Source organism: Ornithodoros turicata, chromosome 8, assembly GCF_037126465.1.
Source record: "Ornithodoros turicata isolate Travis chromosome 8, ASM3712646v1, whole genome shotgun sequence".
Taxonomy (NCBI): Eukaryota; Metazoa; Arthropoda; class Arachnida; order Ixodida; family Argasidae; genus Ornithodoros; species Ornithodoros turicata.
The window spans coordinates 40,764,534-40,778,682 of NC_088208.1; the positions used below are offsets into that span (position 1 = coordinate 40,764,534).

Here is a 14,149-nt window from a genome sequence, read left to right on the forward strand (position 1 = left end):
TTTGTGAAAATGTACCTTTTCAAAGGCATCTAACTGGTAGGCATCCCCTTTAGAGACGCACCTGCCAACGATATGGGTTGCTGTCTGGAAAAGGTTCAGATTGCCAACGTGGTCCGAGTGGCCGTGGGTGCAGACAACGAAGTTGATGTCTGCACAGCTGAGGCCTCGTTTGCTTAAACCTGCAGTGTGCACGAGACACATTATTGCTAAAGGACAGGCACACACAACAGCTTGATAACAAATACATGGTGACCAATTGATGTCGCTGTAAGTATAACTGTGGCAAGAATGAGAAGGAATGAAAGGAACAGGGAAGGTAGCAACCATTTGTGAAATCCTTTTTCTTTTTTCTCATCGTTTAATTCCTAGCAGGTGGGATCCTAAACTGGAATTCTGAAGATGTCTGCGTGTCACATAAATACAGTGTGTGTGCAGAAAAACGTGACCCGCATTTTTACGTGTAACTCATTGTCGACTTACCCGAGGAACTTCCGGTGGTGTACGATGGCGTATTTATGCGTGAGAAAGCTAAAAAAAATCCTGGTAGCCGTACTAAGCGTAAAAAAATAAACAGAGCGTGAAAAAACATCGGCTTCCATGCATTAGAATATGGCGGTCATGACAGCACATGTTAGAGCATGGCGGTCTCAGGAGAGTTATGTGCAGGCACTGCTAGGGGCACTACCGGTGAGCATCCATGTGTGTGACATCATTTCGATTTCTGCACCGATAGCTCCCCTAGCAGTACCTGAAAACAACTCCCCTGCGTCCGCCATGTTGCCCTATTCTGATGGACGGAGGCCGATGTTTTCGTTGCCCCGTTGATTTTTTTAAGCTGAGTATGGCTTCCACGATTTTTCTGCAGATTTTGCACGCATAAATGCGCCATCGTGCGCCACCGGAAGTTCGTTAGTTGGGTAGACAACAAGCGAAGTGCCTAAATGCGGGTCACGTTTTTCTGCACACACCCTGAGGTTTGATGCATTTCATACGAGAACTTTGAACTGAAAAGCACCAGCTAGGTTCGGCTCTGCTTGAGGGTGTGCCTGCTTCCCAGGGAAGGCCCAACAGGTTCGGAAAGGCCTGCCTACCCCTTCTCCCTTTTCTTGCTATGTGGACATATAATTTCACAATGTTGTTTGTGTTGGCATTTGTATCGGTATTGTTAGTAGAACCTCTGTATAGTGAACCTGAAAAGCTTACTGTCGCTAAGAAAGTCTCTGTCCCACGCTGACAAGGTGTCAACAATGACGTTGATGCCTCCTCCACGAATTAATGTGCACGTCCCATTGGCCTTCATGTACTTTCCTTCTAGGTATGAATAGCCTTCCTTAATTATGTCAACCGTGTACTTCATTGTCCCTCCGTTGTGGGTGCCCTGCCTGCAAACTGGACAAAACTTGCAATTACCTTCTGCAGTTTGCTATGACATGATCAAGTGTTTCTGTTATGCTCTTTATCGGCAATTGCAACACAATGGCCTCAAGCAGTTCACTGCCAGCGTGTCAGTTGTGTGTTCAACATCAGAAATTTGTTCGCAAGGTACAGGTTTCTTACATACGTACAGGGTGAAGAGGTGGGCAAAATTGATGTTCACAAAGTCAACTGTGGCTTCTTGCATGATCATGCGTGCCATGTGTAGAGCATATTTATATAGAGAAAAATGCATATTTTGCATTGTGTAGTGCATGTTTGGATTTATGTTGCATGTTTTTGCATAAATGCACACTTCAACCGGCAAGACACGCACAAAGTTTAACAAAAACCACACCTGCTGACACGGTAGTACATATGAGGATTAAAATATGGCAATGAGCAGTACACAAAATGAGGTCAGCGGCAGCGCAAGGAGACATTATTAGTGCAGGTCCTGTGCCACCATCAATGTGCTGCGAGATATTTCCGTAGAGGTGTCCACAGGAAATCTCATGTACCCCATTCTGCAGCGAGACCTCAGGTAGTGAGATATGTGAGGTAAACATTCCACATACATACATATCGAAATTTTAGTCACGAAAACTCGGAGCGCAAGATATAGCCACAACGCACTGCATTAAATCCGGAACCTCGAGTACGAACTGACAGTGTGTAATTTTCCATTTCCTAGCCATTTCTTCTTCTGGTCGAGCGTATTTAGTGTATATAAATCCGCGGTCTGAAATCTGTGGGCGCAACGAATGCGCGCCAAGGCGTGCCAAATGATTTAGGCTTGACATGATGGGGAAAGCAAAAGGATAAGGATGAACACTGACGGACCGCTGGACAGTGGCAAGTTATCATGCTATCGACTAACTGTGTTAAAGAAAGCACTGGACTTCACTGCATGGTCCGCGAGAATCTCTACTTTAGTAACAGTACAAAACAAGGTCTTACAGTAAATCTCGAAGTGAAGCTTTCGATTTTCAAAATAAACCGGCTGTGCGGCGGCTCCGGCTATGGCTATGGTTAGCGAAACATGAGGCATGATCGCCGGCGGCCACACAGCGGCGGCGGCAAAGTGAGCAAACACACAGATACGGAAATAGAAGAAGTAGGACACCTAACTTTCTGTGCGTTTCAGGAATGTTTTTTTTTTCTTCTTCTTCTTACGCTGTTTCTAATTTTCAATGTGCGTTAATGTCCATCCTAAAGGTGAGTTCGGGTGCGGGTAAACTCGCGGACACCCGCGCAAGTTTGTTCTTCGCGGGTTCACGGGTACACATTTCCGTGTATCCGTGTCATCGCGAGTTGCGGATAAGGATAAAGGTTGGTCCTCACTGGTGCGTTGTGACGCACAGGCATCCGTTCCGTTGGCACGCATCCTCAGTGCTCAACGCAGCGCAATGCGTTGACATGTTCTCACTGACACGGACCTACGTCCGTCGGTTGACGGTGGTTGACACCTGTGGTCAATGAAGTGAACCAACGTGGGTTCAGTTCATTACAGCACAGACGAATGCACTACGATTGAACATCGTATTTTAAAAGCGTTTTATTTGCGTGCTGTGGTGCCTTGGAAGATACGGAAACGGTGACGCTCAGCGATGCTTTCGCTGGATTTCTTGTGGCGGGTATTCATCGGCGGCGCTACTCTTTCAGGAGACAAGAACACACGTTTTCACGCTGCACTGCCCTTTTATAATCTAGCATCGTCTTATTACCTCCATTTCGCTGCATTTATTGCACTGCAATGCCCATGGCAGCACCACATACACACAACCACACAACGTTGCTCCGTTGGCCGCCACTCCACTGCAGCAGTTTGCCTACCCCGTACAAACTGCGCATGCGTCAGGTTCGCCGCTCTGATTGGTCTCCTTGCTGCGTTGAACGCACTACTGTGCGGAAAAGTTGAGCCGCTGCGAACTCTTGTACGTCCGTGCGTGGGAGCTCTCCTTTAGCTCGTTGTCATGGTAACTGACGGATACAGGCCAACGGAACGGACGCCTGTGCGTCAAAACGCATCAGTGAGGATCAACCTTAAGGCGTAGGGAAACACGCACTGCCTTCGCGGCACCGTGCTCCGCGGTACCCGCGAGGAGCCTCCGCCGTAACGTGAACTGAATGTAAATTTCCCTTAGCGTTTTTTTAATTAACTAGTTTAATCCATTATAAATTCTTTTCTTTTACTTAATACTCCTACTTCTGTTCTCCACGTCCCGTTTACTTTGTATTTGTATCATTTCGTGTCCATCCGACTTTTCATCTCTTACCGTGTATATACAGGGTGTCCCACAAAACGTGTTATTGAATTATAGAAAAACTAACTCGAACTGAACTCGGAAATTTGCCAAGTAGATGTCACTTTTTGACCCCACCAATATGAAGAGCGTGCCGAATTCACTCAAGTTCATGGTAATAATTGACAGTGATATCCGCGAGCTATCCCAGCGGAAAAAATAGCCGAACATCATGCTTTTCATAGCACCGAACCATAACGCGCGACGACTTTTTGAGCGCAATCGCTCTCAGTTTGACGAAAGGAGGTTCCATTTTTATTGCATTTCAATTGACGGAAAGTTAATTTCTTGAATTGAACTCCGATATTTCCCAAATCAATCTAACCTTTTCTTTGCGGAGATGGGTTCCCCATGGCATAGTCCGCTTTGGTGTAGGTATTCCGTTGTGCTATGGGTGAAGCTCCCGCGCGGCTGACTCTGTGTTGGAGGTGAGACCCTTATTTCCACGTTGTCTTGTTCATTGGTCCGGGGCAGCAACTATTCCTTGAAAGAAACTTACAAGCAATCAGTGGCAAACCGAGCAACGCAGAAAATCATGCAACAAAGTAACAGTCACATGAATGCACATGGCTGGCTGGCTGGCTTTCTAAACGTAATCTACAGTTCTAACAACACATACACCAATGACACCAGCGGCGCAGCTCCGCCAGTAGTCCCCTTTGGTGTAGGTATTCCGTTGTGCTGTGGGTGAAGCTCCCGGCTGTCTCTGTGGTGGAGATGAGACCCTTATTTCCACCTTGTCTTGTCCATTGGTCCGGGGCAGCAACTATTCCTTGAAAGAAACTTACAAGCAATCAGTGGCAAACCGAGCAACGCAGAAAATCATGCAACAAAGTAACAGTCACATGAATGCACACGGCTGTCTGGCTGGCTTTCTAAACGTAATCTACAGTTCTAACAACACATACACCAATGACACCAGCGGCGCAGCTCCGCCAGTAGTCCCCTTTGGTGTAGGTATTCCGTTGTGCTGTGGGTGAAGCTCCCGGCTGTCTCTGTGGTGGAGATGAGACCCTTATTTCCACCTTGTCTTGTCCATTGGTCCGGGGCAGCAACTATTCATTGAAAGAAACTTACAAGCAATCAGTGGCAAACCGAGCAACGCAGAAAATCATGCAACAAAGTAACAGTCACATGAATGCACACGGCTGTCTGGCTGGCTTTCTAAACGTAATCTACAGTTCTAACAACACATACACCAATGACACCAGCGGCGCAGCTCCGCCAGTAGTCCCCTTTGGTGTAGGTATTCCGTTGTGCTGTGGGTGAAGCTCCCGGCTGTCTCTGTGGTGGAGATGAGACCCTTATTTCCACCTTGTCTTGTCCATTGGTCCGGGGCAGCAACTATTCATTGAAAGAAACTTACAAGCAATCAGTGGCAAACCGAGCAACGCAGAAAATCATGCAACAAAGTAACAGTCACATGAATGCACACGGCTGTCTGGCTGGCTTTCTAAACGTAATCTACAGTTCTAACAACACATACACCAATGACACCAGCGGCGCAGCTCCGCCAGTAGTCCCCTTTGGTGTAGGTATTCCGTTGTGCTGTGGGTGAAGCTCCCGGCTGTCTCTGTGGTGGAGATGAGACCCTTATTTCCACCTTGTCTTGTCCATTGGTCCGGGGCAGCAACTATTCCTTGAAAGAAACTTACAAGCAATCAGTGGCAAACCGAGCAACGCAGAAAATCATGCAACAAAGTAACAGTCACATGAATGCACACGGCTGTCTGGCTGGCTTTCTAAACGTAATCTACAGTTCTAACAACACATACACCAATGACACCAGCGGCGCAGCTCCGCCAGTAGTCCCCTTTGGTGTAGGTATTCCGTTGTGCTGTGGGTGAAGCTCCCGGCTGTCTCTGTGGTGGAGATGAGACCCTTATTTCCACCTTGTCTTGTCCATTGGTCCGGGGCAGCAACTATTCCTTGAAAGAAACTTACAAGCAATCAGTGGCAAACCGAGCAACGCAGAAAATCATGCAACAAAGTAACAGTCACATGAATGCACACGGCTGTCTGGCTGGCTTTCTAAACGTAATCTACAGTTCTAACAACACATACACCAATGACACCAGCGGCGCAGCTCCGCCAGTAGTCCCCTTTGGTGTAGGTATTCCGTTGTGCTGTGGGTGAAGCTCCCGGCTGTCTCTGTGGTGGAGATGAGACCCTTATTTCCACCTTGTCTTGTCCATTGGTCCGGGGCAGCAACTATTCCTTGAAAGAAACTTACAAGCAATCAGTGGCAAACCGAGCAACGCAGAAAATCATGCAACAAAGTAACAGTCACATGAATGCACACGGCTGGCTGGCTGGCTTTCTAAACGTAATCTACAGTTCTAACAACACATACACCAATGACACCAGCGGCGCAGCTCCGCCAGTAGTCCCCTTTGGTGTAGGTATTCCGTTGTGCTGTGGGTGAAGCTCCCGGCTGTCTCTGTGGTGGAGATGAGACCCTTATTTCCACCTTGTCTTGTCCATTGGTCCGGGGCAGCAACTATTCCTTGAAAGAAACTTACAAGCAATCAGTGGCAAACCGAGCAACGCAGAAAATCATGCAACAAAGTAACAGTCACATGAATGCACACGGCTGGCTGGCTGGCTTTCTAAACGTAATCTACAGTTCTAACAACACATACACCAATGACACCAGCGGCGCAGCTCCGCCAGTAGTCCCCTTTGGTGTAGGTATTCCGTTGTGCTGTGGGTGAAGCTCCCGGCTGTCTCTGTGGTGGAGATGAGACCCTTATTTCCACCTTGTCTTGTCCATTGGTCCGGGGCAGCAACTATTCCTTGAAAGAAACTTACAAGCAATCAGTGGCAAACCGAGCAACGCAGAAAATCATGCAACAAAGTAACAGTCACATGAATGCACACGGCTGGCTGGCTGGCTTTCTAAACGTAATCTACAGTTCTAACAACACATACACCAATGACACCAGCGGCGCAGCTCCGCCAGTAGTCCCCTTTGGTGTAGGTATTCCGTTGTGCTGTGGGTGAAGCTCCCGGCTGTCTCTGTGGTGGAGATGAGACCCTTATTTCCACCTTGTCTTGTCCATTGGTCCGGGGCAGCAACTATTCCTTGAAAGAAACTTACAAGCAATCAGTGGCAAACCGAGCAACGCAGAAAATCATGCAACAAAGTAACAGTCACATGAATGCACACGGCTGGCTGGCTGGCTTTCTAAACGTAATCTACAGTTCTAACAACACATACACCAATGACACCAGCGGCGCAGCTCCGCCAGTAGTCCCCTTTGGTGTAGGTATTCCGTTGTGCTGTGGGTGAAGCTCCCGGCTGTCTCTGTGGTGGAGATGAGACCCTTATTTCCACCTTGTCTTGTCCATTGGTCCGGGGCAGCAACTATTCCTTGAAAGAAACTTACAAGCAATCAGTGGCAAACCGAGCAACGCAGAAAATCATGCAACAAAGTAACAGTCACATGAATGCACACGGCTGTCTGGCTGCCTTTCTAAACGTAATCTACAGTTCTAACAACACATACACCAATGACACCAGCGGCGCAGCTCCGCCAGTAGTCCCCTTTGGTGTAGGTATTCCGTTGTGCTGTGGGTGAAGCTCCCGGCTGTCTCTGTGGTGGAGATGAGACCCTTATTTCCACCTTGTCTTGTCCATTGGTCCGGGGCAGCAACTATTCCTTGAAAGAAACTTACAAGCAATCAGTGGCAAACCGAGCAACGCAGAAAATCATGCAACAAAGTAACAGTCACATGAATGCACACGGCTGGCTGGCTGGCTTTCTAAACGTAATCTACAGTTCTAACAACACATACACCAATGACACCAGCGGCGCAGCTCCGCCAGTAGTCCCCTTTGGTGTAGGTATTCCGTTGTGCTGTGGGTGAAGCTCCCGGCTGTCTCTGTGGTGGAGATGAGACCCTTATTTCCACCTTGTCTTGTCCATTGGTCCGGGGCAGCAACTATTCCTTGAAAGAAACTTACAAGCAATCAGTGGCAAACCGAGCAACGCAGAAAATCATGCAACAAAGTAACAGTCACATGAATGCACACGGCTGGCTGGCTGGCTTTCTAAACGTAATCTACAGTTCTAACAACACATACACCAATGACACCAGCGGCGCAGCTCCGCCAGTAGTCCCCTTTGGTGTAGGTATTCCGTTGTGCTGTGGGTGAAGCTCCCGGCTGTCTCTGTGGTGGAGATGAGACCCTTATTTCCACTTTGTCTTGTCTATTGGTCCGGGGCAGCAACTATTCCTTGAAAGAAACTTACAAGCAATCAGTGGCAAACCGAGCAACGCAGAAAATCATGCAACAAAGTAACAGTCACATGAATGCACACGGCTGGCTGGCTGGCTTTCAAAACGTAATCTACAGTTCTAACAACACATACACCAATGACACCAGCGGCGCAGCTCCGCCAGTAGTCCCCTTTGGTGTAGGTATTCCGTTGTGCTGTGGGTGAAGCTCCCGGCTGTCTCTGTGGTGGAGATGAGACCCTTATTTCCACCTTGTCTTGTCCATTGGTCCGGGGCAGCAACTATTCCTTGAAAGAAACTTACAAGCAATCAGTGGCAAACCGAGCAACGCAGAAAATCATGCAACAAAGTAACAGTCACATGAATGCACACGGCTGGCTGGCTGGCTTTCTAAACGTAATCTACAGTTCTAACAACACATACACCAATGACACCAGCGGCGCAGCTCCGCCAGTAGTCCCCTTTGGTGTAGGTATTCCGTTGTGCTGTGGGTGAAGCTCCCGGCTGTCTCTGTGGTGGAGATGAGACCCTTATTTCCACCTTGTCTTGTCCATTGGTCCGGGGCAGCAACTATTCCTTGAAAGAAACTTACAAGCAACCAGTGGCAAACCGAGCAACGCAGAAAATCATGCAACAAAGTAACAGTCACATGAATGCACATGGCTGGCTGGCTGGTTTTCTAAAAGTAATCTACAGTTCTAACAACAAATACACCAATGACACCAGCGGCGCAGCTCCGCCAGTAGTCCGCTTTGGTGTAGGTATTCCGTTGTGCTGTGGGTGAAGCTCCCGGCTGTCTCTGTGGTGGAGATGAGACCCTTATTTCCACCTTGTCTTGTCCATTGGTCCGGGGCAGCAACTATTCCTTGAAAGAAACTTACAAGCAATCAGTGGCAAACCGAGCAACGCAGAAAATCATGCAACAAAGTAACAGTCACATGAATGCACACGGCTGGCTGGCTGGCTTTCTAAACGTAATCTACAGTTCTAACAACAAATACACCAATGACACCAGCGGCGCAGCTCCGCCAGTAGTCCGCTTTGGTGTAGGTATTCCGTTGTGCTGTGGGTGAAGCTCCCGGCTGTCTCTGTGGTGGAGATGAGACCCTTATTTCCACGTTGTCTTGTCCATTGGTCCGGGGCAGCAACTATTCCTTGAAAGAAACTTACAAGCAATCAGTGGCAAACCGAGCAACGCAGAAAATCATGCAACAAAGTAACAGTCACATGAATGCACACGGCTGGCTGGCTGGCTTTCTAAACGTAATCTACAGTTCTAACAACACATACACCAATGACACCAGCGGCGCAGCTCCGCCAGTAGTCCCCTTTGGTGTAGGTATTCCGTTGTGCTGTGGGTGAAGCTCCCGGCTGTCTCTGTGGTGGAGATGAGACCCTTATTTCCACCTTGTCTTGTCCATTGGTCCGGGGCAGCAACTATTCCTTGAAAGAAACTTACAAGCAACCAGTGGCAAACCGAGCAACGCAGAAAATCATGCAACAAAGTAACAGTCACATGAATGCACATGGCTGGCTGGCTGGCTTTCTAAAAGTAATCTACAGTTCTAACAACAAATACACCAATGACACCAGCGGCGCAGCTCCGCCAGTAGTCCGCTTTGGTGTAGGTATTCCGTTGTGCTGTGGGTGAAGCTCCCGGCTGTCTCTGTGGTGGAGATGAGACCCTTATTTCCACCTTGTCTTGTCCATTGGTCCGGGGCAGCAACTATTCCTTGAAAGAAACTTACAAGCAATCAGTGGCAAACCGAGCAACGCAGAAAATCATGCAACAAAGTAACAGTCACATGAATGCACACGGCTGGCTGGCTGGCTTTCTAAACGTAATCTACAGTTCTAACAACAGATACACCAATGACACCAGCGGCGCAGCTCCGCCAGTAGTCCGCTTTGGTGTAGGTATTCCGTTGTGCTGTGGGTGAAGCTCCCGGCTGTCTCTGTGGTGGAGATGAGACCCTTATTTCCACCTTGTCTTGTCCATTGGTCCGGGGCAGCAACTATTCCTTGAAAGAAACTTACAAGCAATCAGTGGCAAACCGAGCAACGCAGAAAATCATGCAACAAAGTAACAGTCACATGAATGCACACGGCTGGCTGGCTGGCTTTCTAAAAGTAATCTACAGTTCTAACAACAAATACACCAATGACACCAGCGGCGCAGCTCCGCCAGTAGTCCGCTTTGGTGTAGGTATTCCGTTGTGCTGTGGGTGAAGCTCCCGGCTGTCTCTGTGGTGGAGATGAGACCCTTATTTCCACCTTGTCTTGTCCATTGGTCCGGGGCAGCAACTATTCCTTGAAAGAAACTTACAAGCAATCAGTGGGAAACCAAGCAACGCAGAAAATCATGCAACAAAGTAACAGTCACATGTATGCACATAGCTAGCTGTCTGGCTGGCTTTCTAAAAGTAATCTACAGTTCTAACAACAAATACACCAATGACACCAGCGGCGCAGCTCCGCCAGTAGTCCGCTTTGGTGTAGGTATTCCGTTGTGCTGTGGGTGAAGCTCCCGGCTGTCTCTGTGGTGGAGGTGAGACCCTTATTTCCACCTTGTCTTGTCCATTGGTCCGGGGCAGCAACTATTCCTTGAAAGAAACTTACAAGCAATCAGTGGCAAACCGAGCAACGCAGAAAATCATGCAACAAAGTAACAGTCACATGAATGCACACGGCTGGCTGGCTGGCTTTCTAAACGTAATCTACAGTTCTAACAACACATACACCAATGACACCAGCGGCGCAGCTCCGCCAGTAGTCCCCTTTGGTGTAGGTATTCCGTTGTGCTGTGGGTGAAGCTCCCGGCTGTCTCTGTGGTGGAGATGAGACCCTTATTTCCACCTTGTTTTGTCCATTGGTCCGGGGCAGCAACTATTCCTTGAAAGAAACTTACAAGCAATCAGTGGCAAACCGAGCAACGCAGAAAATCATGCAACAAAGTAACAGTCACATGAATGCACATGGCTGGCTGGCTGGCTTTCTAAAAGTAATCTACAGTTCTAACAACAAATACACCAATGACACCAGCGGCGCAGCTCCGCCAGTAGTCCGCTTTGGTGTAGGTATTCCGTTGTGCTGTGGGTGAAGCTCCCGGCTGTCTCTGTGGTGGAGATGAGACCCTTATTTCCACCTTGTCTTGTCCATTGGTCCGGGGCAGCAACTATTCCTTGAAAGAAACTTACAAGCAATCAGTGGCAAACCGAGCAACGCAGAAAATCATGCAACAAAGTAACAGTCACATGAATGCACACGGCTGGCTGGCTGGCTTTCTAAACGTAATCTACAGTTCTAACAACAAATACACCAATGACACCAGCGGCGCAGCTCCGCCAGTAGTCCGCTTTGGTGTAGGTATTCCGTTGTGCTGTGGGTGAAGCTCCCGGCTGTCTCTGTGGTGGAGATGAGACCCTTATTTCCACCTTGTCTTGTCCATTGGTCCGGGGCAGCAACTATTCCTTGAAAGAAACTTACAAGCAATCAGTGGCAAACCGAGCAACGCAGAAAATCATGCAACAAAGTAACAGTCACATGAATGCACACGGCTGGCTGGCTGGCTTTCTAAAAGTAATCTACAGTTCTAACAACAAATACACCAATGACACCAGCGGCGCAGCTCCGCCAGTAGTCCGCTTTGGTGTAGGTATTCCGTTGTGCTGTGGGTGAAGCTCCCGGCTGTCTCTGTGGTGGAGATGAGACCCTTATTTCCACCTTGTCTTGTCCATTGGTCCGGGGCAGCAACTATTCCTTGAAAGAAACTTACAAGCAATCAGTGGGAAACCAAGCAACGCAGAAAATCATGCAACAAAGTAACAGTCACATGTATGCACATAGCTAGCTGTCTGGCTGGCTTTCTAAAAGTAATCTACAGTCCTAACAACAAATACACCAATGACACCAGTGGCGCAGCTCCGCCAGTAGTTCGCTTTGGTGTAGGTATTCCGTTGTGCTGTGGGTGAAGCTCCCGGCTGTCTCTGTAGTGGAGATGAGACCCTTATTTCCACCTTGTCTTGTCCATTGGTCCGGGGCAGCAACTATTCCTTGAAAGAAACTTACAAGCAACCAGTGGCAAACCGAGCAACGCAGAAAATCATGCAACAAAGTAACAGTCACATGAATGCACATGGCTGGCTGGCTGGCTTTCTAAAAGTAATCTACAGTTCTAACAACAAATACACCAATGACACCAGCGGCGCAGCTCCGCCAGTAGTCCGCTTTGGTGTAGGTATTCCGTTGTGCTGTGGGTGAAGCTCCCGGCTGTCTCTGTGGTGGAGATGAGACCCTTATTTCCACCTTGTCTTGTCCATTGGTCCGGGGCAGCAACTATTCCTTGAAAGAAACTTACAAGCAATCAGTGGCAAACCGAGCAACGCAGAAAATCATGCAACAAAGTAACAGTCACATGAATGCACACGGCTGGCTGGCTGGCTTTCTAAACGTAATCTACAGTTCTAACAACAAATACACCAATGACACCAGCGGCGCAGCTCCGCCAGTAGTCCGCTTTGGTGTAGGTATTCCGTTGTGCTGTGGGTGAAGCTCCCGGCTGTCTCTGTGGTGGAGATGAGACCCTTATTTCCACCTTGTCTTGTCCATTGGTCCGGGGCAGCAACTATTCCTTGAAAGAAACTTACAAGCAATCAGTGGCAAACCGAGCAACGCAGAAAATCATGCAACAAAGTAACAGTCACATGAATGCACACGGCTGGCTGGCTGGCTTTCTAAAAGTAATCTACAGTTCTAACAACAAATACACCAATGACACCAGCGGCGCAGCTCCGCCAGTAGTCCGCTTTGGTGTAGGTATTCCGTTGTGCTGTGGGTGAAGCTCCCGGCTGTCTCTGTGGTGGAGGTGAGACCCTTATTTCCACCTTGTCTTGTCCATTGGTCCGGGGCAGCAACTATTCCTTGAAAGAAACTTACAAGCAATCAGTGGGAAACCAAGCAACGCAGAAAATCATGCAACAAAGTAACAGTCACATGTATGCACATGGCTGGCTGGCTGGCTGGCTTTCTAAAAGTAATCTACAGTCCTAACAACAAATACACCAATGACACCAGCGGCGCAGCTCCGCCAGTAGTCCGCTTTGGTGTAGGTATTCCGTTGTGCTGTGGGTGAAGCTCCCGGCTGTCTCTGTGGTGGAGGTGAGACCCTTATTTCCACCTTGTCTTGTCCATTGGTCCGGGGCAGCAACTATTCCTTGAAAGAAACTTACAAGCAATCAGTGGGAAACCAAGCAACGCAGAAAATCATGCAACAAAGTAACAGTCACATGTATGCACATGGCTGGCTGGCTGGCTGGCTTTCTAAAAGTAATCTACAGTCCTAACAACAAATACACCAATGACACCAGCGGCGCAGCTCCGCCAGTAGTCCGCTTTGGTGTAGGTATTCCGTTGTGCTGTGGGTGAAGCTCCCGGCTGTCTCTGTGGTGGAGATGAGACCCTTATTTCCACCTTGTCTTGTCCATTGGTCCGGGGCAGCAACTATTCCTTGAAAGAAACTTACAAGCAATCAGTGGCAAACCGAGCAACGCAGAAAATCATGCAACAAAGTAACAGTCACATGAATGCACACGGCTGGCTGGCTGGCTTTCTAAACGTAATCTACAGTTCTAACAACAAATACACCAATGACACCAGCGGCGCAGCTCCGCCAGTAGTCCGCTTTGGTGTAGGTATTCCGTTGTGCTGTGGGTGAAGCTCCCGGCTGTCTCTGTGGTGGAGATGAGACCCTTATTTCCACCTTGTCTTGTCCATTGGTCCGGGGCAGCAACTATTCCTTGAAAGAAACTTACAAGCAATCAGTGGCAAACCGAGCAACGCAGAAAATCATGCAACAAAGTAACAGTCACATGAATGCACACGGCTGGCTGGCTGGCTTTCTAAAAGTAATCTACAGTTCTAACAACAAATACACCAATGACACCAGCGGCGCAGCTCCGCCAGTAGTCCGCTTTGGTGTAGGTATTCCGTTGTGCTGTGGGTGAAGCTCCCGGCTGTCTCTGTGGTGGAGATGAGACCCTTATTTCCACCTTGTCTTGTCCATTGGTCCGGGGCAGCAACTATTCCTTGAAAGAAACTTACAAGCAATCAGTGGGAAACCAAGCAACGCAGAAAATCATGCAACAAAGTAACAGTCACATGTATGCACATGGCTGGCTGTCTGGCTGGCT

At 48.5% G+C, this 14,149-nt stretch overlaps 1 protein-coding gene across 1 annotated transcript in view; it reads right to left on the reverse strand.

Moving 5' to 3' along the window:
• Positions 1 to 2,488, reverse strand: part of LOC135367370 (uncharacterized) — a 149,118-nt gene extending 146,630 nt beyond the window's left edge. Inside the window, exons 1-3 of the mRNA XM_064600600.1 lie at positions 2,374 to 2,488; positions 1,204 to 1,389; positions 16 to 179 (exon numbers count right to left, since the gene is read on the reverse strand). Coding sequence (XP_064456670.1) covers positions 16 to 179; positions 1,204 to 1,389; positions 2,374 to 2,464 — 441 coding nt within the window. The 5' untranslated portion in view covers positions 2,465 to 2,488. The remainder of the gene's footprint in view (positions 1 to 15; positions 180 to 1,203; positions 1,390 to 2,373) is intronic.
• Positions 2,489 to 14,149: the final 11,661 nt, after the last annotated feature.